The 24,429-nt window shown below is 39.1% G+C and overlaps 1 protein-coding gene across 1 annotated transcript in view; it reads right to left on the bottom strand.

Annotated features, from left to right (window-relative positions):
- The window catches only part of Psmd14 (proteasome 26S subunit, non-ATPase 14), a 94,443-nt gene extending 71,446 nt beyond the window's left edge, over nt 1-22,997 (bottom strand). The window contains exons 1-3 of the mRNA XM_032903380.1: nt 22,829-22,997; nt 14,557-14,693; nt 12,420-12,471 (exon numbers count right to left, since the gene is read on the bottom strand). Coding sequence (XP_032759271.1) covers nt 12,420-12,467 — 48 coding nt within the window. The 5' untranslated portion in view covers nt 12,468-12,471; nt 14,557-14,693; nt 22,829-22,997. The remainder of the gene's footprint in view (nt 1-12,419; nt 12,472-14,556; nt 14,694-22,828) is intronic.
- Between the last annotated feature and the right edge of the window lie 1,432 nt (nt 22,998-24,429).

Raw genomic sequence — 24,429 nt, 5'->3', positions numbered from 1 at the left:
ATTAGTTTAGAGCAATAACCCAACTGTGAGTAGCAAGAAAAATGTGGAGTTTTTTATTAGTCAAAAATTCAAATATTCTTTTAAGAGTTGTACTATTTGTAACTTCAACCTATATCAACAAGCCCAGATACACATTATCACAGGGAAAAAAATTTTAAAAATATTATCATGGTTTAAAATTCCTAACACAGAAATCAAATATTCTATGCCAAAATAAACAACAGCTCTCTCTCTTCTATTTTTAGGGCTTAGGCTCATTATTGTAGTTCTATGTTTGAGCTCAGGTTACCATAGAGGCCAGAAGCCCCTGAACTGTCTGATGTGAGTATGGGGAACTAAAGTCAGCTCTTATGTGTTCTTAACCATTAAACCCAAGAATAACCCTTTAAACACTTTACATTTTATGTTTTAAAAACATAAGTATATTACCCATCATCTACATTTTGTAGTATAAATCATGAGTGCTTCAGTTTTAACTTTTGAGGCATATAGGCAGTAACAATATAGTTTATCTATAAGGGAACATTAACTATTGACATAACATGAGCATCTGGAAGACCTGTAACTACACTTGCTATTCGTATAGCACTCGACCCATAGTGTGGGAATAACAATCCCTACCTTTGCAAGACTGGAATGAAGAATGAGTGAAAAGGTGGAACAGAAACATCTCACATCAAAACACCTAATGTTCTACCAGCCCTGTACTCTCTTGACACATTTCTGTTAAGTACTAGACAAGAATCTTGACAAAATGGTCAACGTTTAAGTAGATTCTTTTTCAGGACCCATACACTTGCTCTAAATTCCACCAGCAGTGACTCATAATTCCAAATACCTGATTGTCTGTCTATGTGATTACAATTTTTAGTAGATCAAACTGAAAGCCTTCAAGTTAGCGTACTATAGCAAATCAGCAATCAAATATTCAGGGGCCCCTTTGAGTCTATGAAGTAGGAAACAGGAAATGTGTACAGTAAGCAGAATCCACACATGAGAAGATCAGAAACAGGGAAGAAGAAACATACTAAATTAAAACCAACTCTATAGGGCGACAGTTATAATGGAAATAACACATTCTAAGTACTTTCTCAAAGGTGTAAGAAATCTGCTTTTCTACAAAACAGAGTGAGGCACTTATCAACAGCTGGATTTAGTTTTTTATAGTTAGTCTTTGTTGGCAGTGCTAAGTAATCAATCCCAGGGAACTGTGCTGTCTGCTAAGTGTCCAATACTGAGCTAGTCAACCCTACCATATGCCTTTCTCTTTTTACATTTGTTGTTGTTGTTGTTGTTATTTTGACTTTTGAGACAGAATTTCTCTCTGTAACATCCCTGACTGTCTGGAACTTACTATGTAGACCAGGCTGGCCACAAAATCACAGAGATCTGCCTGCCTCTGTCTCTTGAGTAGTGAGACAAAGTCCATGTGTCCAGCTCTTTTATAAAAAATGTTTTATTTATATTTGTGTGTGAAAGAGACGTGTGCTCCAGTGTGCATGAAGGCTGGAAGAGGGTGTTGGATCCCTTGGAACTGGGATGAGTGCTGGTAAAACTGGAGTCTTCTGGAGCGGAAAGGACTCTTAAGCATTCTCTCCAGCCTTAGTTCTAGTGTTTACAATATAAAGAAATAAAGAACTGATTAACAGGAAGTCAGGCTGGGCGAGAGTGTACTCCACTAAAAGGGGATAGTTATAAGGGTCAGAATAAGACACTAATCTATGTTAGTGTCCCCCAGTGCTCCCTCACTCTTCCACAGCATTCTCTCTGCAGAGGCAAAGGCTTGTGGAAGCACTGGGAGCAGTATAAAGTGTTGTACTGAAGGCAGCCTTGGGAGGATCACTGCACTGCTCAGTGGCATGCTTTTGGAGCAGTCAGTACAGACACAGAGCCATGAAGGTGTGTGGTGAAGGAGAACTCCATTGCTGCATGCCCAGGTTTAAATAGGTATGATGAAAACAAAACTGCCTTTAATGATCACATCGACTGAAAACGTAGAAGCTCAACGTGCAAACTGGAGACGGAAAGTTGTTCAACAGGAAAGCACGATGGACCACCACAGCATGCACCTGTAACCATCGCTCAGAATCTTGAACCAGCCTAGGTTACACAATGAGACCCTACCTCAAACAGAAAACAAAAATACATAAAACAATGTGGAAGATAACGAAGAAACCACAAATTGGATTTTTAAGATCATAACACCTCAGTCTATTAAGTAATGAAGTAACCGCAGTAATAAAGATCAAGCTGCAGTATCTGAGACTCCTGTCTTAAACATAGGTTATTTTCTTTTCTGCCCCATCTCATAAAAAATAATCAGATATACAGATCCCACCACTCATTCTTCCTCAGTTATGGTTTTATCTCATCAGAAGCTGGTATTCTTGTGAGCAGTTTCAGTATAAGTAAAAAGGTATGACCACCTCTCTTTGTTCCAGAAAACTCAAACAAATCAACTTTTATAATTGCAAATCAAAACTGAAATTTAGTACTCAAAAGTTTCCCTTCAAAACCCTTCACAAAATAGCAGATTAACTACACTGCCAACAGGAATTGTTCCTACTTATTTTTGAGAAACCTCAAGACCACCACATTTTCATAGTTTATCTATTCAGAATCATACTACAATGACTAGAAAGACAATGCTCTCAATACTTTTGACCTGACCTTTCTTCTCTCAATGCTACATCAGATCAAGCACATGAGCAGAATGATTAGAAACTATCGGAACTTTAGTTTTGAATATAGCAAAGACATCATGTATTCTTGCTTTGTTACTACAGTAAAATCTATTATTTGTAGTTAAGCAAAGAAATAAAACTATCCCAATTTTTCTTGACTTATCAGGAAGAAGAAGGCCAAGTTAATTTAACAATGTTTAATGAGGTTCTTTTTAGCCTACAGCCTTAAATTCCTTTAAGCCCTTCTTTTCGGTATGGGGGAATCACATCAGGTTAAAAATAAAAGTACCTATCTGGATTAAAAACTATCCATAGAAACAATACAAATAAAGGCAACTAATTAAAAAAAAAAACTATCAAAAAGCCTGTTCATTTCATGATGCCACACCAGTGTTAACAACAAAATTAAAACTTTTATTTCAAATGTAACAGCTATAAATATTAACCTTACACATTAAACTATGCTGGCTCATGCCATTATGTGATAGCTAGCATATTAAGGTTAAAATAAAACTGCTATAATTATCTATAACTACCATACAGCATCACTGCAGGCTCTGCTTGTCTCTACTATCATTCTTACTCACCTATATCCCATCTTCAATATTCTTACCTATATCCCATCTTCAATATTCTTACCTATATCCCATCTTCAATATTCTTACCTATATCCCATCTTCAATATTCTTACCTATATCCCATCTTCAATATTCTTCCAAAGCATGAACTCTAACCAGGCATGGGAGTTACATGGGGGAGCCAGAGACAGGTGCATCTCTGAGTTTGAGGCTACTCTGGTCTACACAGCAAGTACCAGGCCAGATAGCCAGACCACATGGTAAGATCTTGTCTCAAAAAAGATGATAATGATTTAATGGGGTGTGTGTGTGTGTGTGTGTGTGTGTGTGTGTGTGTGTGTGTGTGTGTTGGTTTCTTTGAAGACAATCCTGTGCTGGAACTGACTGTCAATCAGGCTGGCCTCAAACTCAGTAACGTCTGTCTCTGTTTTCCAAGTGCTGAAATTAAAGGTGTACACACCCAACTCTGTATATTTTTTAAACTAACATTATATATAAAGCTCAAATACCTTGTACCTCTCATAACTTGTGAAGAATATCTAAGTTGTACTATACAATACTACTAGCCATGAGCATAAAGCATTTTAATGCAGTTTAGTCATACTAAATATGCTATGGTCTTGAAAGGTATATAAGAAAGTGGATATAAAGTTCAGTTCTTGGGCTGCTCCTATCATATTTTAAGTGCTTAACTGACAGGACCGATATAGCAAACGTAACCATCAATGCAGGATACTGTAAAGCTGAGTGTTTCCATAGAAACCGTAGTACTTTACTCAGTTCTGTCCACTTGAAAAGTATTACTTATTGTTTTTAAATAACCTTAATTTTTCTTGTACTATGTTTATAAGGTTTACTGCACATATTAATATAGATTCTAGTTCATTTGCATTCCTACATAATATTGCCTCATATATTTGCCCCACAGAGACATTTGCCAGTTTGTCAATATTTCTAGTGCCCCTTGATAGACATGTTTCAAGAATCTCTAAAGTGAAAACTGTACTTGCTGAATCATGTAAGTCTGGGGTACTTCCAGCTCTATTAGATATGTCAAAATCATCTCCAAAGCGACGCTAACCATTTCTAGTTCCTATACAATGTGTTCATTTAAAAGCTATTTGCTAGTTGATGTTTTAAACAACCTTAACTAGCTCCTCCTTCTCCACATACCATCACTCCTCCAATAAGAGAAAATAGCTTTTACATGAATTTTTTCCCTTAAATTTTCATTACCATACAACACAAGAGACTTCTTTTAAAACATCAAAACTGCTTTGGGGTATCGCGCGTTAGTTACATTTCTATTGGTATGACAAAACACTGTGACTAAAGCAAGTTAGAAAAGAAGACATTTAATTTGGAGGCTCAGGTCTCCAGAGGGTTGGAGTGAGTCCCTGACCATCATTACAGGAAGCATGGCAGGCAAGGCACTTGAGCAGTAACCGAGAGCTTACATGTTAAGACAACCATTAAGGTTGGGGAGGGGCTTTTGAAACCTCAAAGTCCACCCTCAAGGACACATTTCCTCCAATAAGGTCACACCTCCTAATCTTCCTCAAGCAGGTCAACCAAATAGGGACCAAGTATTCAAATGTATGAGCCTAAAGGGGCTATTCTCATTCAAACCACTACAAAGGACAGTACATGACTGAAGTCCCAGGACAAAAGACACAGAAGCAAGAGGACAGTGAGTTCCAGGCCAATCTGAGACAACTGTCCATTTAAGAAAACCACCAAACTAATTGTGGTTGTCCTCTCTCTGATTTAGTGATAATAAATTTCTTTTCATATTCATGTTGGCCATTCTTAACCTACAGTTAAAAAAATGTGTTCTTTTTCTCACTTTTTAAAAATAATTCTTAGTGATTGAAGTTCTGCTAAATGTGCAGTATTTTTTTTTATTTATTGCTAGTCTTTAAGTCTGTCTTTTTGGGAAAGAATTAGTAAGACAGCTAGCCAGGCATAGTGGTACACACCACTTTTAATCACAGCAATCAGGAGGTAGAGGCAGATGAATCTTTGTGAGTTCAAGATCAGCCTGATTTACATTGATTTCCAGGGCAGCCAGGGCTACATAGAGATACCCTAACACACACACACACACACACACACACACACACACACACACACACACACACACACACACACACGAGATAGAAAAAAGAATTAGTGGAATATTATCTAGACACATACAACTTATGACGTTGTACTTTGTGCTACCCTATCCTAAGGGTGTAAGGACATAACAAAATAACTTAGGTCTGGCTTTGATTCACTTAAATTGTAAGTTTAGCAGTCATGGTGGCACACACCTTTGATCCTATGGATTTGGGTAACCCGCCCACCTGCTCTACATGGCAATTTCCAGTCTAGGTATACCTATGCCCCAAGTTCATTCCTTTCAGGCTGAATAAGTAAGACTCCAAACATGCCACATCTCATTTATCATTCGACTGCTGGAGGACATTTGGATTGCTTCGATCTTTTGGCTATTATATAAAAATTGCTTTAAACACTGGTATTCAAATACGTTGTATGTAGTCTTGCTTTCAATTCTTTGGTTCCATACCAAGAAGCAGGAGTGCTATATTATGTGGAAATTCTGCTTTAACATTCTGAAGACCCACACTGTTTCTATAACAGCTACACATGATCTCCGTCAAGGTACAAACACTCCAATTCTCCATTCCTAACAATGTCTACTTTGGTTTGAGCTGATAATAGTTATCCAATAGGTATACTGTCCAAAACTATAGTTTGGTTTCCTATATAGATGGCTCAACCACCTGGAAAATACTTTGTATATATATAAGAATGGGATCTAATTTCCATTTTCCCACACTGAAAGCTACTTAATTCGATAGCATTCACTGACTTTACTTCTACTACAGCAGAAATGCCCCCTATATTATAAATCACATTCCCATACATACATAGTCTATTTCTGGACAACATCTTCAACAAATGGTGGTCAAACTAGACAGCTGTATATAAAAGAATGAAAATAGATCCATATCTATCACCCTACACAACTCAACTCCAAATGGATCAAAGGACTGCAACATAAGACCAATTGCCCTGAAACTGATACTTTTAGAAGAGAAGTGGAGAACAGTCTTGAACTCACTGCCAAAGGAAAAGAGGAAACTAATAGCACAGGCACTAAGAACAACAATTAATAAATGGGACCTCATGAAGCTACAAAGCTTGTTTACACCAAAGACACCATTATCCAGGCAAAGCGGCAGCCTACAGAATAGAAAAGACCTTTATCAACTATATATCTGAAAGAGGGTTAGCATCTGGAATAAACAAAGAAAACTGAACATCATGAAAACAAATAACTCAATAAAATAGGGTACAGAACTGAGAATTCTCAAACAATGAAACACAATGACTGAGAAACACTTTTAAGATGTTCAACATCCTTAGCCATCAGTGAAATGCAAATTATAAATACTTTGACATTTCATCTAACCCCAGTCAGAATGGCAAAGACCAATAAATAAATGAGAGCACTTATTCACTGCTGATGGGAGTATAAACTTGTGTGGCTACTATGGAAATCAGGGTGGTGGCTCCTCAGGAAGGTGGGAATCAATCTACCCCAAGATCCAGCTATCCCACTCTTGGCATATACCCAAAGGACTCCACATCCTACCACAGAGACACCTGCTCATCCATGTTTAATGCCGCTCTGTTAATAATAGCCAGAAACTAGAAATAGCATAGATGTTCAGGAACTGACGAATAGATAATGAAAATATAATTATTTACACAATCTGCAGGTAAATGGATGGAGCTAGAAACAATCATCCTGAGTGAGGTAACCCAGACCTAGGAAAGGCAATATTACAAGTTTACTCTGTAGAAAACCTTTCTTAGCTTTCAATATTTGTATTATAATCCAAAAACCAGAGAGATTAGGTATACAGTAAAGGACTACATGGTAGGACAGCATCTCTCAAAGAAAGGGAAATAGAATAATATATTGTTATGGCAAGACAACAGAGAAACTAGGATAGGAGGACTAAACAAGGAGGGGAATATGGTGAAAAAGGTGATATTGGGAAGGGACAACTAACACTAAAGGCCACCTGTACCACTATAGGAAAACTTACTACTACTGAGGTTTTCTCACACACACACACACACACACACACACACACACACACACACACACACACACCCGGGGGGGGGCAGACGGGGGGGGTGGGGAATCTAAATGGAGAATGGAGTCAACAACTAGTCAGGGAGATGATGTCCCAACTAGATAGCTTATGCAATCTAGTAAATCCTGCAATGCCAGGAATGGGTTACATCTTGATTCACTGACCAAAGGGGCCAAACATCACAGGCTATTGCCAAGGCTACTGGTTGATCTCTACAACTTGGAGGTAAGGTCCTACTGCTAAAGACAACACTTACATTTACATCATCAAAGTAGAGAACTTGGTCCCTAATTAGAAGTTTCACCCCCATTGGCTAGCATTGATGACACTAGAAGGTATTCTGCATGCTACTAGGTGAGAAGAGTAATTGTCAATCTCACTCATGTACTAACTCATGTCTACAAGAATGACCGTCCTGCAAAGTATACTAGTGTAATAGTGGCACAAATGTTACAGGACTAACCCATCGCTTATTGCTTAGACTCAAGGACCACTTCCTTAGATAGAACTCACCTACCACTGCCTAAGTGATCAAGAACCTGAGATCAGACAGGTCATGAGTCTAGGGGAAAACCTAATACTATTATTCTTCTAGAATAGCATAGCAATAAAATGAACTCCTAATGACATATGGCTACACCCACAGATCAACGCACCACTCGAACCAAATCAGAAAAGCTTCCTGTAGTAAGTAAGAATTAACACAAACCCCACACCTGGTTACTCTATAGAAAGTGCTTTGGAGCACTATGTCCTAAATAGTATGTCTCCATCAAAGCCCTCAAGGATCAGGGAGCTATGAGGAAAAGGAGACAGAAAAACTATAAGAGCCAGAGGTGATGGATGATTCCAAGGAAACACAGTGTCTTCCAGACATAGAAGGACTGATGCACACATCAACTAAGACTGCGCCAGCATCCAAAACCTACAAAAGGTCAAGCCAAAGGAGGTTCCACCACCAAGAGGGGGATGTAAACTCTGGGTCCCAAGAAGTTATATGCAGTTGATACCCACTGGCAAAAGGAAAATCATTTTTGCCCAGCAAAGTGTCGCTGGGACTCACTTACTCACTTCAGGGTATGCTCTACATCCAGGAGTAGCCAGCAGCAACAACAAAACCTCAATGGTATTATTATGGTGTGTGTGTGTGCGTGTGTGCGTGCGCGGTGTATGTTTTCTGTGTATGATTCTGTTTTTTATTCTTGAAAAGGAATATAAAGTTGGGTGGGTAGGGAGTTAGGGAAAATCAAAATACACTTCATGAAAAAACATTTTTCAATTAAAAGACGGGGGAAGAATACTTGTCTAGCACTTGTGGGAACCTTGGTTCATTTGGGGAAGGGGACTGTAGGTTGGCCAATAGACTCAGTAATTGTAAAGTACTTAGAATACACTATTATGAGAGTGAATAGTTAGTGAAATATCAAGTATGAGCCTAAGTTGTTATTTCAGAAAATCTAGAAACAAATAGAGGAAACTCACAGGCAAGCTGCCCTGGAGTTTGTTTTTTAAATACAGTCCCTGAGGCTGAGAGAATGGCTCAGTAGGTAAAGTGCTTGCTGCACAAACAATAAGGCTTTGAGTTCAGTTCTCCAACACACATGTACAAACCCTGAGATGGGTTCACATGCCCATAACCTACCACTGGGAAGACAGACAGGGGCACTGAGGGCTTGCTTGCCTGCTAGCCTAAAAGCCAATGAGCTAGCAGCTCAGTGAGAAGACCCTTCTCACACTGGGGAGTGACTCAGCAGTTGTTTTCCTTGCACAGCAGGCTGGTTTGGGTCCCAGCAACTGCACAGCAGATAACCTCTTCTGGCCTCCAAAAGCACCACACAGCCATGGTTCACAGACATTCCTGCAGGCAAACCACCCACACATACAAAATAAAAATAAAAATAAACCTTCTAAACAAGTTTTTCTAAATAGGATTTGACACCAAACTCTCTCTACCAGACCCCCAATCCCCCCCAAAAAAATGTTACCCCAGGTAAGCTTCCTTTACAATGAACTATAGTGAACACCAAGACAAATGGCTGCTTATGGCAGGATATCTACACCAGCCCATTTAAGGCTCAGAAAACATAGCAGAAGAGAGGATAGAAAGAATCCATGAGCTGGAAGATAGAGATGGGCTGCAGAATACTATATTCTGGACACAACACAACCATTGTAAACATGGTATCACCGCAGTTAGAGCTGCCTGTACTGGGTCTGCATGAGGCCACCACTCTCAGCAAATCAAGCACAGGTCAGAGAGGGAGTCCTAACAGGCCCTGATGAATCACTGGATGTCAGTGAATTCAATGGCAGAATTTACCAGTCATTGGCTTCACTTCTGTTCCCACAGGTGAACCCATTAGGTTCCAACCATAGTTTGATCCAATGGTCACACAGATGGCACCTGGTTAAACTCAGTTGTTCACAAACAAAACATGAAGACATGAATGTGAAGGAATGAGAGTAACTAGAATACATACATACAACTATCAAAAGAAAAAGACATATACATAAATATAAGAGAATAGCACAACAGAAGATACTCGTTACTGACTTCAAGTGTGCACGCCTACACACATGCATATAGTACACATATTACAAAATGCAATATACACATTAACAACCTCACCAACAGAGAAGAGTCAGTGGAGGTAAGAGAGCTTACAAGAGGTTGGATCCTCTGATAATATAAGATTAGCCTTGGGAAAGCAAACAACTAGCATTAAATACAAACACAACAACATTCAAATGGAAGACTGAATTATTACCATACAAATAATCAGACTAAGTATGAAAACATATCCTGGTTGTATAATTTGCTCTTTGATTTCTCAGCACAAAGCCTCAAAAATCTTGGACTTTCCAAAAGACGGTGTTCGCTGATAGTAAGTAGTTCTTTAATGACTCTTAGATGGCATCACCTAGCCACTTAAACACCAAACAAGATCAACTACATGACTTAAATATGGGAATACTGGATTGACCAATTTTGAGAAAGGAAAAAAGGCTAGAGATTGGGCTCAGTTTTGGTCAATGGCAGAATCAAGCAGCCCAGGTAATGAGATCTGAATAAAGACCCTTGCTATTCTGAAGCACATGGAGCTTCCTAGCTGGTGAACAAACTGAATTGCAAAAGTAAAATTTAAAAGAGAAACAAAAGAATTGATCATCTAGTATTTTTAAAAAGAGACCACAAGGGTTGGAGAGATGGCTCAGTGGTTAAGAGCACTGACTGCACTTCCAGAGGTCCTGAGTTCAATTCCCAGCAACCACATGGAGGTTCACAACCATCTGTAATGGGATTCAATGTTCTCTTTTGGTGTGTTGAAGACAGCGACAGTGTACTCGCACAAAATGGGGGGGGGGCACAAAAAACGAACTCTACACATTACTCTTCTGAGAGTTTGCCATCTAACTGGAGAGAAAAATATATGGAATAGTAGGTCATATTAAAGTTCTAACAAACACCCAAACTAAGGTCCCCAAGGCTAGCTAATAAAATCAGAAACAGAGATTAGTGGATAAACACTGGATTTCCCATATTTTCCAAAGACATGCAAAGGTCTCTGTGACAGTGTATCTCAGTCTGTGGCCATTATTTCATGTGCAGTAATTTTCAGAACAGATTTACAAGATGAATAAATAATATATCTAATAATTAAGGAAAGCTAATTTGGTATGCAGATATGATTCAACTTCAGTTAAGAATTTTGCTAAGGCAATGACTTAATAATTTGCACATAAATTTGTAGCATCTCCATGACAGAGAATGAAATACATCATCCAAAAAAATGAAGTGCCATGATGAAACTGGCTAACAGTAAGCATGAGAAATGTTCGAAGCTAACAAAAATGAAAAATAAGTCCGCTGCAGCACACGGTAGAGAATCAGGAAAAGAAGGCACCTTTCTAAAAGGAATTCTCAGGGACAAACCATGACAGGCCTAGTCAAGATTCTCGTAGGTATGCTTTTAAAACACACACAGGCAGGCAGGCAGGCAGGCGCGCACGCACACGCACACACACACACACACACACACACACACACACACAAACCATTTATTAAGTCTCAAAACTGTATTTCTTCCTCTAAATACACCTTAATTTGAATGAAGGAAGACAAAATTCTGGGAGTAATAATACAGAAACCAAGGAAAGCTGGTAAGTAAGAGACTAAAGTTGCAGGGAGAGAATGGTGCCTAATAACCCCTTCTATTAATTAAGGAAAAGGATAAGCAGAAATATAACCAAAACTTAGAGACAAAGCAATAGGTGTGGTGAGCACGGTGGAGCCCTTTCTTAGCATGTGTGAGGCCTGGGCTTTGATCCTCAGCACAACAAAAAGGAGATTCCTTAGCTGAAAGCAAACAGATGGCCTTCTGACCGATCTACCTAGAAATCAAATGCCCAGTAGTAACGAGCAAAATAAGTAATAGTAATACAACTGAGAAATCATTGAATAGTTAATTAACAGTATAAAAGAAACCATAAAAAATATCAAACTTAAAAGGAAAAAAATAGCCACTATCAATTCATCCATGCACAATAATTACTAGCAGAAATTTTGAGTTAAGGATACATACAAGTTGTTTTCAGAATCTACAAAAAAAAAGTATGCCATATTTCCATGTATAACATAAAAAGTTTACATTATAAACTCAAGAATATCATGCTTTAAGTTCTCTCTCTTTTCTTTTTTTCTTGTTGTTGTTGTTGTTGTTGTTGTTGTTGTTGTTGTGGGGGCTTTTGGAAAAGGCAGCTTTTAAGTTTACATATCTCAACATTTTAAACCAAACAACATCTAGAAATTCTTATTCCTAGGAGAAAAGGATAAAAATCTTTCCAATGTTACTTCATGTAGCGCTTTAGTAACCACCAATAAGGTGTTCCTCTTACCATGAAGTGATATGTTGGTTCTTTCTCTTAAGATAACTATATAAAAGATTGTTGCTTACACACTAAGAAAGTGTCTGCATACTAACCTGGCCCAGTCCAGGCATACCTCCTCCAAGTCTAAGAAGTCTGTCCATATTTCTAGAAAACAGAAACAAAGGAAAACGTTCCTCAGCACAAAAGTGTTTACTCAATTGCTATCTATATAATTCACCTTCAGTCACTCAGTATGTCAAAAATATTGGTGGTAATTACAACACAACATCAGACTTCCTGTTAATTAACACCACATATTAATTCAAGAAGCTGTCTTCCATGCTAATTAACAGACCTTATTTTACTGCTTTGGTTTTGGGTTATCCCGAGTTTTAAAGACAAGCAATCTTAGCATACTTTCAAAACTTTGCTATCCTTAAGTTAATTATATTTTCTTATTGTTATCTAATAAAGCACCTGGATGGGGGGAAAGTGCCTAGAATGCTTATCATATGTATGATTGAATTTCCTTCAATTTGTTCAGAGTGTACAAATAAAAATCTACACTTTTAAATTAAATTTTAACATCCTCATTAGTAAGTGCTGTGCTAATTAACTTACAGCTTGTCAGTTATCATCAAAACTACATGTGAAAGACATTGTAAGTAGATTACGGATCTCTGAATTAGCATCAAAGGCTTTTTAAAAATGAATTCATTATATTAAAAGAAAATACTATAAACATAAAATGCATTAAGATAGTGTTCTAAGGCCCACATGGATACACTTCTATCAGATTTTATAGAGAGACACATCCCTTCACAGCGCTATCCTCAATCCTAATTTCAGAGTTAATGACTACAACTTTGAGATATCAGTTTATCTTCAGCATCTGGAATAACCAGAGAAGATGCTCGTAAGCATGAGACACTCACAAAAGAAATACCACAAAGAAATGGCAGTTGTACTTGCATGGCCTCAGATACAGAACAAGGAGTCAAATTAGTCACATGAATAGCAGTGTAACTAAGCATGTAAAAATGAAAACAAAGCATTTTTAACTTTAAAACTAATACTGAGCCTTAAAATTTGTCTTCTTCCTAAGTGTATAATTTAGATCATCACAAATTATAATCTAAACTAACTGCTAAGAGATTAGGAATTTTGTTCGATTGGAAAAGGCTGCAGACTGAAGCTCAGTAACTTACTTCCATCACTACAATTCTGTGCAATGATGTTTGCTCAATCAATTGGTGACAAACTTTATTCAAGTCTGCATACAGAAAGGCACACAAACGATAAAGACATGGACAGCACAGTGGTTGATGTGCCCTTCACCTATATCAGAAGCCACATGAAAGACCTCTCAAGCCCCCTTCCAGGCTCTACCCTCCGGGCAGGTGGGATTCTGGCTTCTAACAGTACAAAATGGTTCTGCTGCTTTCAAATTGAATAAAAACAGAATCATAGATTATTGGGGGGGTGGTCTTTTTCTTTCACAAAACATGTTTATGAGATTCACAACAGATGAATTCATCTGTACAAATGAAAAGGCAAGAAAATTTGGTGTTTGAGACAAAATCTAATCTTCGCAACCATACTTAACTGCCTAATTATAATTACAAATAACATATCCATCAAGTTCCTCAACTCAGTCATTCAATACAAATCTTTTAAGATAACCCCGTGTATTTTAAAATATTAAAGATTATTTTCTCTAAAATATTTCTAAAGAAGAAAAATTCTTTTGAACCGTTTCAAGTTCACAAAACTAAAGAATCAATGGAGGTGACAACATACACTTCGGAATACACATACATATATGTATATATCCATACATTCATTCTAGGCCAAAGTCGACTCCCAGCTGTGTTAGTTTATCTACTTTCCCTGTGCTGTTTCTGCTGACATCACTCAGACTCCAGATGCTGTGAATATACATGAGCGATGTGGGGAGCAGAGGGAAAGAAAATCTGGCAGGTCAAATTTGTGTTTTTCACAAAATTAGATGTCTGAGCAAACAGGAAAAGATATTTAACAAATTAAAACACTTAAGATGAACACATTTTATAAAAATACTAACATTTGGAAATGAAATATATTGATAAATATTCTAAATCACCCAACTTTGTAAAATCTGGTTATCACACATATTCATAATTTGATGCCTGTTAAAAAATGATACATTTACATAGTATCTACCATATCCTAAAACAACAGTTAAGAATAAAATACATTCTTAAACCTCACCTGTTCAGTAACTGCAATTCTTATGGAGTTAAGCTTCAATTTGTTGAATTTGACAAATTTCTTATTAACTCCAATTCTTGCTAATTCTGGCAGATACAATTTTTCACAAGTAGTTTTTTTTTTCTCTCTCTCTCTCCCTAAAAAAGAAAGGTATTTAATTATTTTGAGAATTGAGAGCACTATATTACCCCCCCAAAAAAAGCAGCAAAATCCTGCAAATGAAATAGAAGTCACCGTTCCCCCAGTGCTGAAGACTGGACTCAGGGTAGCACCCATGCCAGGCACACACTCTTACATCATCAGCTCTAAACCAAGTTTTAATAATTATCTCTTGAAAGCATAGACTTATTTATCACCCAAGCACATGTTATGCATCAAGATTACTCTGCTACACTGTGATTAGGAATTGTGTTTTCTCAGGTTGGGGATTTAGCTCAGTGGTAGAGCGCTTGCCTAGCAAATGCAAGGCCCTGGGTTCGGTCCCCAGCTCGAAAAAAAAAAAAAAAAAAAAAAAAAAAAAAAAAAAAAAAAGACCTTGTCTCAGGAATTGTGTTTTCTCTACTGACTTTGAAGACTAACATTTTATAGCTCTCATTACTCCTTGAGGTCTCTGAAGAATAATACTTACTTATATTTTTTAAAAAAGCAAAAAAAATTCAAATTATTATATAATAGTATAGGTTCAATGCAAATTTCTATACTTATGCATACAGGACCCTACTAGTGTTATTTTTCTTTTATCTAGAAAACTTGACCACTATGATCCCCGCAATTAGTTCATCACTTAATTATTTACAAATATATTGAAAATAACAACATGCAAGGTGCTAAGAGTTGTATAAAATGTACAAAGTGATAGTGTTATAGCAACATTCTCATCCTTTAATTACTACTGTGTTGCCCAAAGCATTATTTTTTCAAAAAGATGCTGGACACCCTGAGTTTGAAGTCACTCTAACATAGTGAAATTCTGTCAAAAACCACAACAAAACACTATTACTCTCTCTACTTTTCTCCTTCCCTCTCTGAACACACTTCAGAATTTAGAACTTTAGATTTTCCACCCATAATCGCAAAGGGATAAACACTGAGGGAAAGGAGTTTCATTTTATTTACAGATCACAAGTGAATGCAAAGTGGCAAACAACTTTGTCTCTGATAAGAGTAAATTTCAGGTCCTGAATCAGAATATTAAGTCTGGCATTGCTGACATTCAGAACCATGTGGGGGCTGACCAGTGTATAACAGAGTGTTTAGCACTATCTTTGACCTCTATACATTATATGTTAGCAGAAATAACTAACTTGTGACAATAAAAAATTTCTCCAAATATTGCTAAATGTCCCTTGGAGGGCAAAATCATTCTCAATTGAGAAGCATTTCTATAAAGATAATCTAAGACTATGCATCTTGAGACAACAATATCCTTACTTATTGAACTTATGAACCAAGGAGTTCTGGAAACAATTTGGCAGTTGTTGAAAAATTTAAACACAGAATTACTAACTATATGGTTCACCAATTCCATTCTTTGAAATATGCTACAAAGTATTTAAGACATGTCTTTAATGCAAGACACATACATGCATGTGTGTAGTGGTGGGATTCACAATACTCAAAATATGGAAATAGTCCAAATGCCCATCACATGATGAATAAACAAATTCCATCATATATACATACAATAGAATGTGGCTATAAAAAGGAACATAGTTATGACACATGTATGTTACCATTTGGCTGACCCTGAAAACTGGAAATAGTATGTAAAGGCTGGAAATGTAGCCCAGCCACTGAGTGCTTGCCTAGGTGTATAAAAAGATCTCAGTTCAATCCCTAGCACAAGAAGGAAGGAAAGAAGGAAGGAAGGGAGGGAGAAAGGGTGAGAGGAAGGGATGAAGTAGTAGGAAGTCAGGTCTAAAAGGTAACATATGTACTGGTTTTAACTTCCTAGCTGACACAGCCTAGAATCACTTGAGAAGAGTTTGAATAAGAGATTGTCTACATCAGGTTAGCCTGTGGGGGGACTGTCTTGATTGCCTTTATTTATATGGAAAGACAGCCAGAAATTGGTGATACCATTACCTGGTTTGGGACCCTAGACTGTGCAAGAATAGAGAAAACTGAGTACTAGGCATACCCTCACTCCTTACTCTGTTACTAACTGTGGACGTAAAGGGTCTACCTGCTTCAAATTCCTATGCTGACTTCTCCAAAATGACGAGAGACAACTGACTAGATTTGTAAGACAACAGTAATTCATTTCTCCCATAAGTTGCTTTTGTCAGGGTGCTTTTTATAACAGCAACAGAGACATCATGTGATTCATTATAAGTAAAAAATACAATGTCCTGCTAGATGAAATGTAGACAATTGAACTGGTCGCACCAGTTTGGACTTCTCATAAGCGTGTGCGGTCATTATGCTAGTCATTCATTTAGAGTAGTTACACTTTGTTGTTTCTCTGGTGGCTAAAGTGATTGCAATTTTAAAAATAGCTATTGACCATTTGGGTTTCTTCTTTTAAGAAACACTTTGTTTGACTCATTAGCCCATTTGTTGAATGGCAGCTTTTTTCTTATTTATGTGTGTTTACATCATTTGTGTGGGGAGGTGTGGTTTTAAATTTTTGATATTTAATTTATGTATTCTAGATATTAACCACTCTGTCTGAAGTATAGCTGGCAAAGATTTTTCTCTAATTCTGCAGGCTGTCTGTTCACTCTGTTAAGTTTTGGGTTCTTTTTTCCCCTATATAAAAGCTTTTTGATTTCATGTAATCCAATTTGTCGATTCTAATGGGTATTTATACATCTAAAAATAAAATGCTTTACAACTGAGGCAAATATAATGGCCCTCCTCCACTCAACAAAATTATGAGCTATCATATTCTTCAAAGTTTTACAAGTGGGAAGATGAAAAGCTCTAGAAATGGTTGGTAATAATACGGTGATTCAACAAAGCAAATATACTAAACACTTCAAATACTTCAGAACTACATACCAAAAAGTTAAAATGATACATTTTACCAGGTCTATTTTATACCACACCCCACCCCAAGACACACACACACACACGCACACACACACACGCACACGCACGCGCCACAGCACAACACAACACAACAAAACAAAAAAACCCAGAGTCTACTACAAGTGTACCTGTACTTCAGGATTTTTTGGCAGTCTTGAGGATTGAACCAATTGAACCTAGAACTCTGTCCATGCTAGGTAAGCATTCTATTACTGAATTCCAGTTCCTATTGAGGTATTTAAAATACAGAATTCACCTCCACAAGAGATAGATTCCAGGTTCATGCATGGAATAGTGAGCAGTTAGCTACACTCAAAGGACGTTGCTTCATCTGAGTTACCTATACTCTCAAAATCAGAAAAATACTGAATATGCTACACTTACATCTCAAATTTAATTTTCACAATCTTTATTTCATATAGTTATTAAAGGTGCAAAAAACAAAAACAGCCCAGGGGTTTGGGATAAATGATGACAACTACTTTCCTTAGCATACGGGGGTCGATGCTGTTACCCTGCAGCAAGAGCCAGGAAGGCAGTGCTGCCGCTAACACTCACTCTTCACTCATTACCTCTCCTCAACTTCTCATCCACAAAGAATAAGAGAACGCCTGTTCATACGGCTGTTTAGAAGAAATCAATGCACATAGAAAACCACAATGCACATTTAACATAACCACAGGCATAAAACAAACAATGGATGCTACTTCCACAATCAGCACTCACCATCTTAGAACAGCCACCACTTAGAGGGCCTCAGAACACCAGGTATACTCACAAAAATAAATCTATCGTATTAGAGACAGGGACATATATTTTCAGAATTTAGCAAAAATGTTCACAAGTTAAACTGTACACAGTAACATAAAAGAGATGTGAGGGTTTTGCTGTTATAGTTTTGGAGAGTGTTTTTTTTTGGGGGGGTGGGGTTAGAGACAAGGTTTCTCTGTGTAGTCCTGGCTGTCCTGGATCTCACTCTGTTGACCAGGCTAAGCCTCAAACTCACAAAGATCTGCCTGCCTCCTAAGTCATGAGCTACAACCATCTGGCTAAAAGAGAACACCTTCAATTCTCAGAAACAGAAGCAATGTAAAAGGTTTCTAGATCGAAACTAAGTTTCCACCTATCAAAAAACCAAAGATTTAAGAACCCACTCGTAATAGATTCACTTTGATATTTTCTCTAATCTATTTTATTTTGATCTGTGTATTTTGCCTGCATGCATGTATGCGCACCACTTGAATGCCTGGTGCCCCTTGAGGTCCAGAAAAGGGTGCCAGATCCTCTAGAACAGGCGTGCAAACATTTGTGAGTGGTCCTGTGGGTGCTGAGAGCTGAACCTGAGTCCTCTGAAAGAACAAGGGCTGGGAAGCACTGAGCCCCCCCCCCTCTACCCCTGATATAACTTCTCTTAACACATTTCTTACCACAATATGAAGTGTTTTACATAACCAGGATGACATCACATAGACACAAATACTCAGAACCCTTATTAGCAAAGTGTATAAGGCAAGTATCTACTTAAAGGTTGATGGCTTGCCACTTAATCTCTCAGGGTAGTAGTTGACCAGAATGTGATTATTTTTAGATTATGTTCATGTTAGCTTTAAATCAGTTCTCAAATATTTATAGGCACTATACAGAACAATGGCTACCACAAAAGCAGATCTTTCAAAGTGGAATTAGTCTGGATTTTTCTAACTTTCAACTTTTCCTAGGGATACTAACATATCAAAAATGCCTAAACTTCATTTAAAATCATGAAGCATTAAGTCATTCAGGCTTCACGTTGTGTCTCCTACTTTACTGGTTTACTCCCCACTCCTCTATGTAAATATTAATACTCTCAAACTAACAGTAAAATATTTCAAACAACTCCAGATTTGGGATCTCACTATATTTCTACATTCAATTCCTCTATTTTCTGACTTGTGGAAGACAGGAACTTCTTTCCTACTTTTTCCAGTACAATCAGAACGAGAGATAATACTAAATGTAATTCTTTAAGTAGGATTTTGTTCCCACCTTTTGGTTTTTTTGGGACAGGGTCTCACCAGCCAGGACCTTGTTATAGACGGGCTGGCCTCATTCTTGCAGCAACCCTACCACTTCTGCCTTGGGAGCAATGGAATTACAACATTTTAAAAGCAAGTGAAGGGCTTGCTGAATAGCCTGATGTCTTAGTTTGAGCCCCAGAACCCAAAAGGTTGAAGTGCTGAACTGACTTCTGGAGGCTGTCAGACTGTCTCTTCTCTCCTCCTCCAACCCACTGTATCTGTCTGTCTCCCTCTCCTCCCCCACAAACACCAATCAGGGAACCGGTATTTTAAAAATTAAAAATCCCACTCCAACTTCCATGTACAAGACTAAGAATTTAGTCTTGGAATATAGCTATCTACCAGACTGTCACTAATTATAACATCTAAGCAAAATATTTGCTAAGTACTACCATACAGAAAGACAGTAATATAAAGTAAAAATGCCTCTAGAATCAATCAACTTAGATTTGAATCCTGACTTCACCATCTACCCACTGTTCTAGGTAGAACAAGTTATTTTGCTAAAGTTCACCTACAAAACACCCGGCCCTGCTAAGTCTGTTGCCCCAACACATCCAAAATGTCAGACAGAGCCTGGACGGAGTATCCTAGGTACTAATCAATGCTGCCACTGTGCATTACCGCATGCAACCATCACTACGGTTACAGCCCTCTTAAAACTGATAAAACCATTCAACCGAATGCTTTTTTTTGGCAGCTGAGAATACCAAACTGTCACAAAGCAAAGTATGGATTCTCCAGTAAGAGCAGCAACCCTACAATAAACTCATCCCAAGGGACCTGGTGTGTGCACTCAGGTAAGGCTTTCATAGGTAGACCCGAACCATCACGAAAACACTGCTGAAACACTGAAAACCAAAAAGGCCCAACTGCTTCCTGTTCCCCAATTTCACACAAATGAACCTAGGTACTAGGTGTAGAGTTTACATGGCAAGTATGAAAAGATGACTCCGGTCCTTGAGGTTAAAATCTAGCTTTCTAACTAGACTAACAATGCTTTATTATCAAAGGTCTTAGCGGGTGGGATGGACGTCCCAAATCTAATAAATGAGACCAAAGTAAAAGATCATAACTTCAGAAAGTTGTTCTTTTGACAAGATTTAACTTTGTTTTGGACAAAGTCAAGACAACTTTCAGCTCTTGTTGTTAACCATCTCTACTGTGCACTTCATGTGAGTTACTGGCATTCCTTTAATTGTGTGGTGGGGGTGTCTACACATTAGCACAGGCATCTGAGGACATCTGCAGAGCTGAAGTTACAAGCCACTGGGAGCCGCTGGGTGTGGGTGCTAGGAACAGAACCTGGGTGCTCTGCAAGGGCAGCACACCTTCTTCACCACTGAGCGCTCTCTCAAGCCCTACGCAATAAAATCAAACATTAAAAATGAACCACTTATCGAGCCAACATGGCAAGACGGGCACCATTATATTATCTTCATTGACAATCTGTCCAGTTTCTAACTTCAACCTAAGCGCTTGTCCTGTTGCCTTACTTACACTAAGTTTGCAGCACTGCAACAGACTTTTAGGCTGCGTATTGATGGGCATACCTACGGCAGGAAGATCACAACGGTCAGTGTAGGGAGAAGCCATCTCAAAAACATACAAACAGAAAAGCAGAACCACCGCCACAAAAAACCCCAGGGCTACTTTCAATCAAAGTTAGAGAACAAGGTTAGAGAACATCTGTCCCTGCCTGACCTATAATCGGTTACACAGACCAGGCCAGCCTCAAACCGCCAGATTTCCCCCGACCTTTTCCTCCCCATACTGAGAACTATACTTCTTCGCTAATTTTTAAGGCCTTTTATATTAAATCTTTACTCGTGTTTGGGGAGTGTGTGTATGTGTGTGTGTGGCTGTTGCTGTTGTTGTGAGACAGGATCTCACTATATGGCCCTGACTGGCCTGGAACTCATTTTGTAGTTCCGGTTGGTCTTCAACTCAGAGATAAGCCTGCCTCTGCCTCTGCCTCCTGAGTTGTGGGATTAAAAGTGTTCACCACTGTCTTGGAGTTTCTACTGCTGTGAAGAGATACTATGACCACAGCAACTCTTATTGAAAACATTTCATTGGGGCTGGCCTACAGGTTCGTTATCACGCTGGGAAGCATGACGGCACTCAGGCAGACATGGTGCAGGAGAGTTCTACAGCTTGATCCACATGCAGCAGGAGACTGTGTGCCACTTCTGTGCATAGGACACCCAGACCAAAGTGACCCACTTCCGCCAGCAAAGCCACACCTAACAGAGCCACTCCCTCATGGGCCTATGGGGGCCAATTACAAACTACCACAGCCACGAAGTCGAATTTGGTTGTCATTTTAACTTTTTTTTTCCACTCTGTGCTAAAGTGGGATTAAGAGCCTTTAACTACAACATTTGGAAAACTGAGGCAGGATTGTAGAAGTTTAAGGCCAGTCTGGTGTACATAATTAATTTTAGACCAAGCAGAGATGCTGAGTAAGAGCCGATCCCCAAATTAGTAAGTAAACAGTCACAAAATTCCTTAAGACTCCTTTGAAATGCTGGCATTAATTCTTTGACAGACACTGAGCTCGACTCACAGGAAAACTGAGTTCCGATAACACACAGCAGCGGTAGCTCATTTCTACTTTACTCAAAAATGGAAATGGAACCAATTCACAGACCAGTATTCAAGTGGAGCAATACAGCAGTAATGGTACAGCAGGAATAATGAAAGTTTGGTCTGAAAACATTCAGGATTAAAAGTAATGCTTCTCTGAAGGTTTTAAAGCCAGTTAGTCAAACGATTATGCGAGCATGCACTCTCCTGAAATTCGGTCCATTCTCTCTCCTTTTCTTCCCTAAACTGGAAGTTTTTCAACGAAGGAGGAACTAAAGACAAACACAAGTAGACCATAAACAGGGTTCTGCCAGTTGATAGGCTAAAGGTTGCCTATCTAGGGGGATGCAGAAACGTTTGCAAGGAGATGACATCCAGACCTAAACCACTGAGAGACCCAGAGGTGAGGGGAAAGACCAAGGGGCCCGCGCTCCCCATCATGCCCCGGACTCCACCGGCAACCTGGCTGGGCAACGTGACTCAGGAAAGCCCAGGGCTTGCGGCGGCCTAGCGAGTCAGGCTTCCGGACGTCCCAGGCCCGCCTCGGGGCTCGGCTGAGACCTTCTGAAAAGAGGTCGCGGTCTGCACCCTACCTGGCCTAGTGGCGACGCGGCGGCGAGGGCAGCGCCTCACAATCAACAAGGACCTGGCTCGGAGACACAGCGATGAATCAGCCCGATTCCATTCAAAAGAGTCGCCCAGGCCTCTGCTGAGAAGTACTTCCGGGTTCCCGACTCTCCTTCGGCTTCCTTTCCTCTACCGCCAATTGGAATCCGCCGGGGAGTGAAGCCGGCTGAGGGGCGGGAGGGGAGCTCAGGGCGCACGCGCGGGCCGGTCCCCGGGAGGCGGAAGTCAGGAAAGCTGCTCCGCCCTCCTGGCTTTCTCACCCGGCCAATCCTACTCCATGAGGTCTCCCTGTTTTGGAAATTTTTGGAGGTGTCAGCGTTGTGGAGCTCAGAATCTCCTTGGTTCTATCCTTCGCCTTTGAAGCCTTCCTCAAAAAGTAAAAACTTGAATTAAGGTTGTCTTGGTCACTCGAAAGGCAAAAATGAAAGGGGGGAAGGGGAGATGGTTAGAGATAAACAAGCTCTTTCCATATCCAAGTTTACCCCTTCTTGCCTTCACTGCCTAAAAAGGGTTTATAGAGTTCAAGGAAATCGACGTTTTTACAGTGTTCCTGCCTCTTATTTTAGCTGTTTCCCTACGCATTAAAAAAATACTTCTCTACATAATTATCAATAAAAGACCTTTTATCTTTGCTCTGTGTTAGATTTTCAAAACAAAGTTACTCCAGAAATTAACTGACAAGTTTATAACCACCAGAGGACTAGATATAATCTCCATTTAGGTCACTCAACATGTTTATGTTATGACTCCCAGTTTCTCAGCGCATCTTTAAAGCGTTTCAAATAAAAAAAAAAAATCCTGAATCAAACATCCTAATGGAACTACTGAATGGTAGAAGAGAACAGATTACAGAATCATTCCCCTTTAGTAAAGCTCACAAGGAATATGATTATAACTCACAAATATACGGTTGTGATTGTATATGCTTGCCCCAGGGAGGGGCACTGTTAGAATGTGTGGCCCTGTTGGAGTAGGTGTGTCACTGTGGTTGTGGGCTTTAAGACCCTCATCATGGCTGCCTGGAAGTCAGTATTATGCTAGCAGCCTTCAGATGAAAATGCAGAACTCTCAGCTATTCCTGCACCATGCCTGCCTAGACACTGCCCTGCTCCCACCTTGATGTTAATGGACTGAACCTCTGAACCCGTAAGCCAGCTTCAATTAAATGTTATCTTTATAAGAGTTGTCTTGGTCATGTTCACATCATAAAACCCTAAGACAATGGTTAAAACTTACCGGCCTGGAAACTAAGCACTCTTGCTTTTGCTGTTCTTCCGGAAGACCCTAGTTCATTTTCCAGCAACCACAATGGGCTGCTTACATACAACTGCTTGTAACTTCATCTCCAGAGGATTCAATGACCACTTCTGTTCTCCCAAGAGCACCCCACCCTCACATGCATACATAAACATACACATTTTAAAATAATGATTTGGAGGCTGGAGAGTTGGCTCAGCAGTTAAGACCACTGTCTGCTCTTCCAGAGGTCCTGAGTTCAAGTCCCAGCAACCACATTACAACCATCTGTAATAGGATCCAGTGCCCTCTTCTGGTGCTTCTGAAGACA

This window comes from Rattus rattus, chromosome 5 (genome assembly GCF_011064425.1).
Source record: "Rattus rattus isolate New Zealand chromosome 5, Rrattus_CSIRO_v1, whole genome shotgun sequence".
Classification (NCBI taxonomy): Eukaryota; Metazoa; Chordata; class Mammalia; order Rodentia; family Muridae; genus Rattus; species Rattus rattus.
The sequence above is the reverse complement of the archived record's forward strand: the minus strand, read 5'-3'. Positions and strand labels throughout refer to the sequence as shown.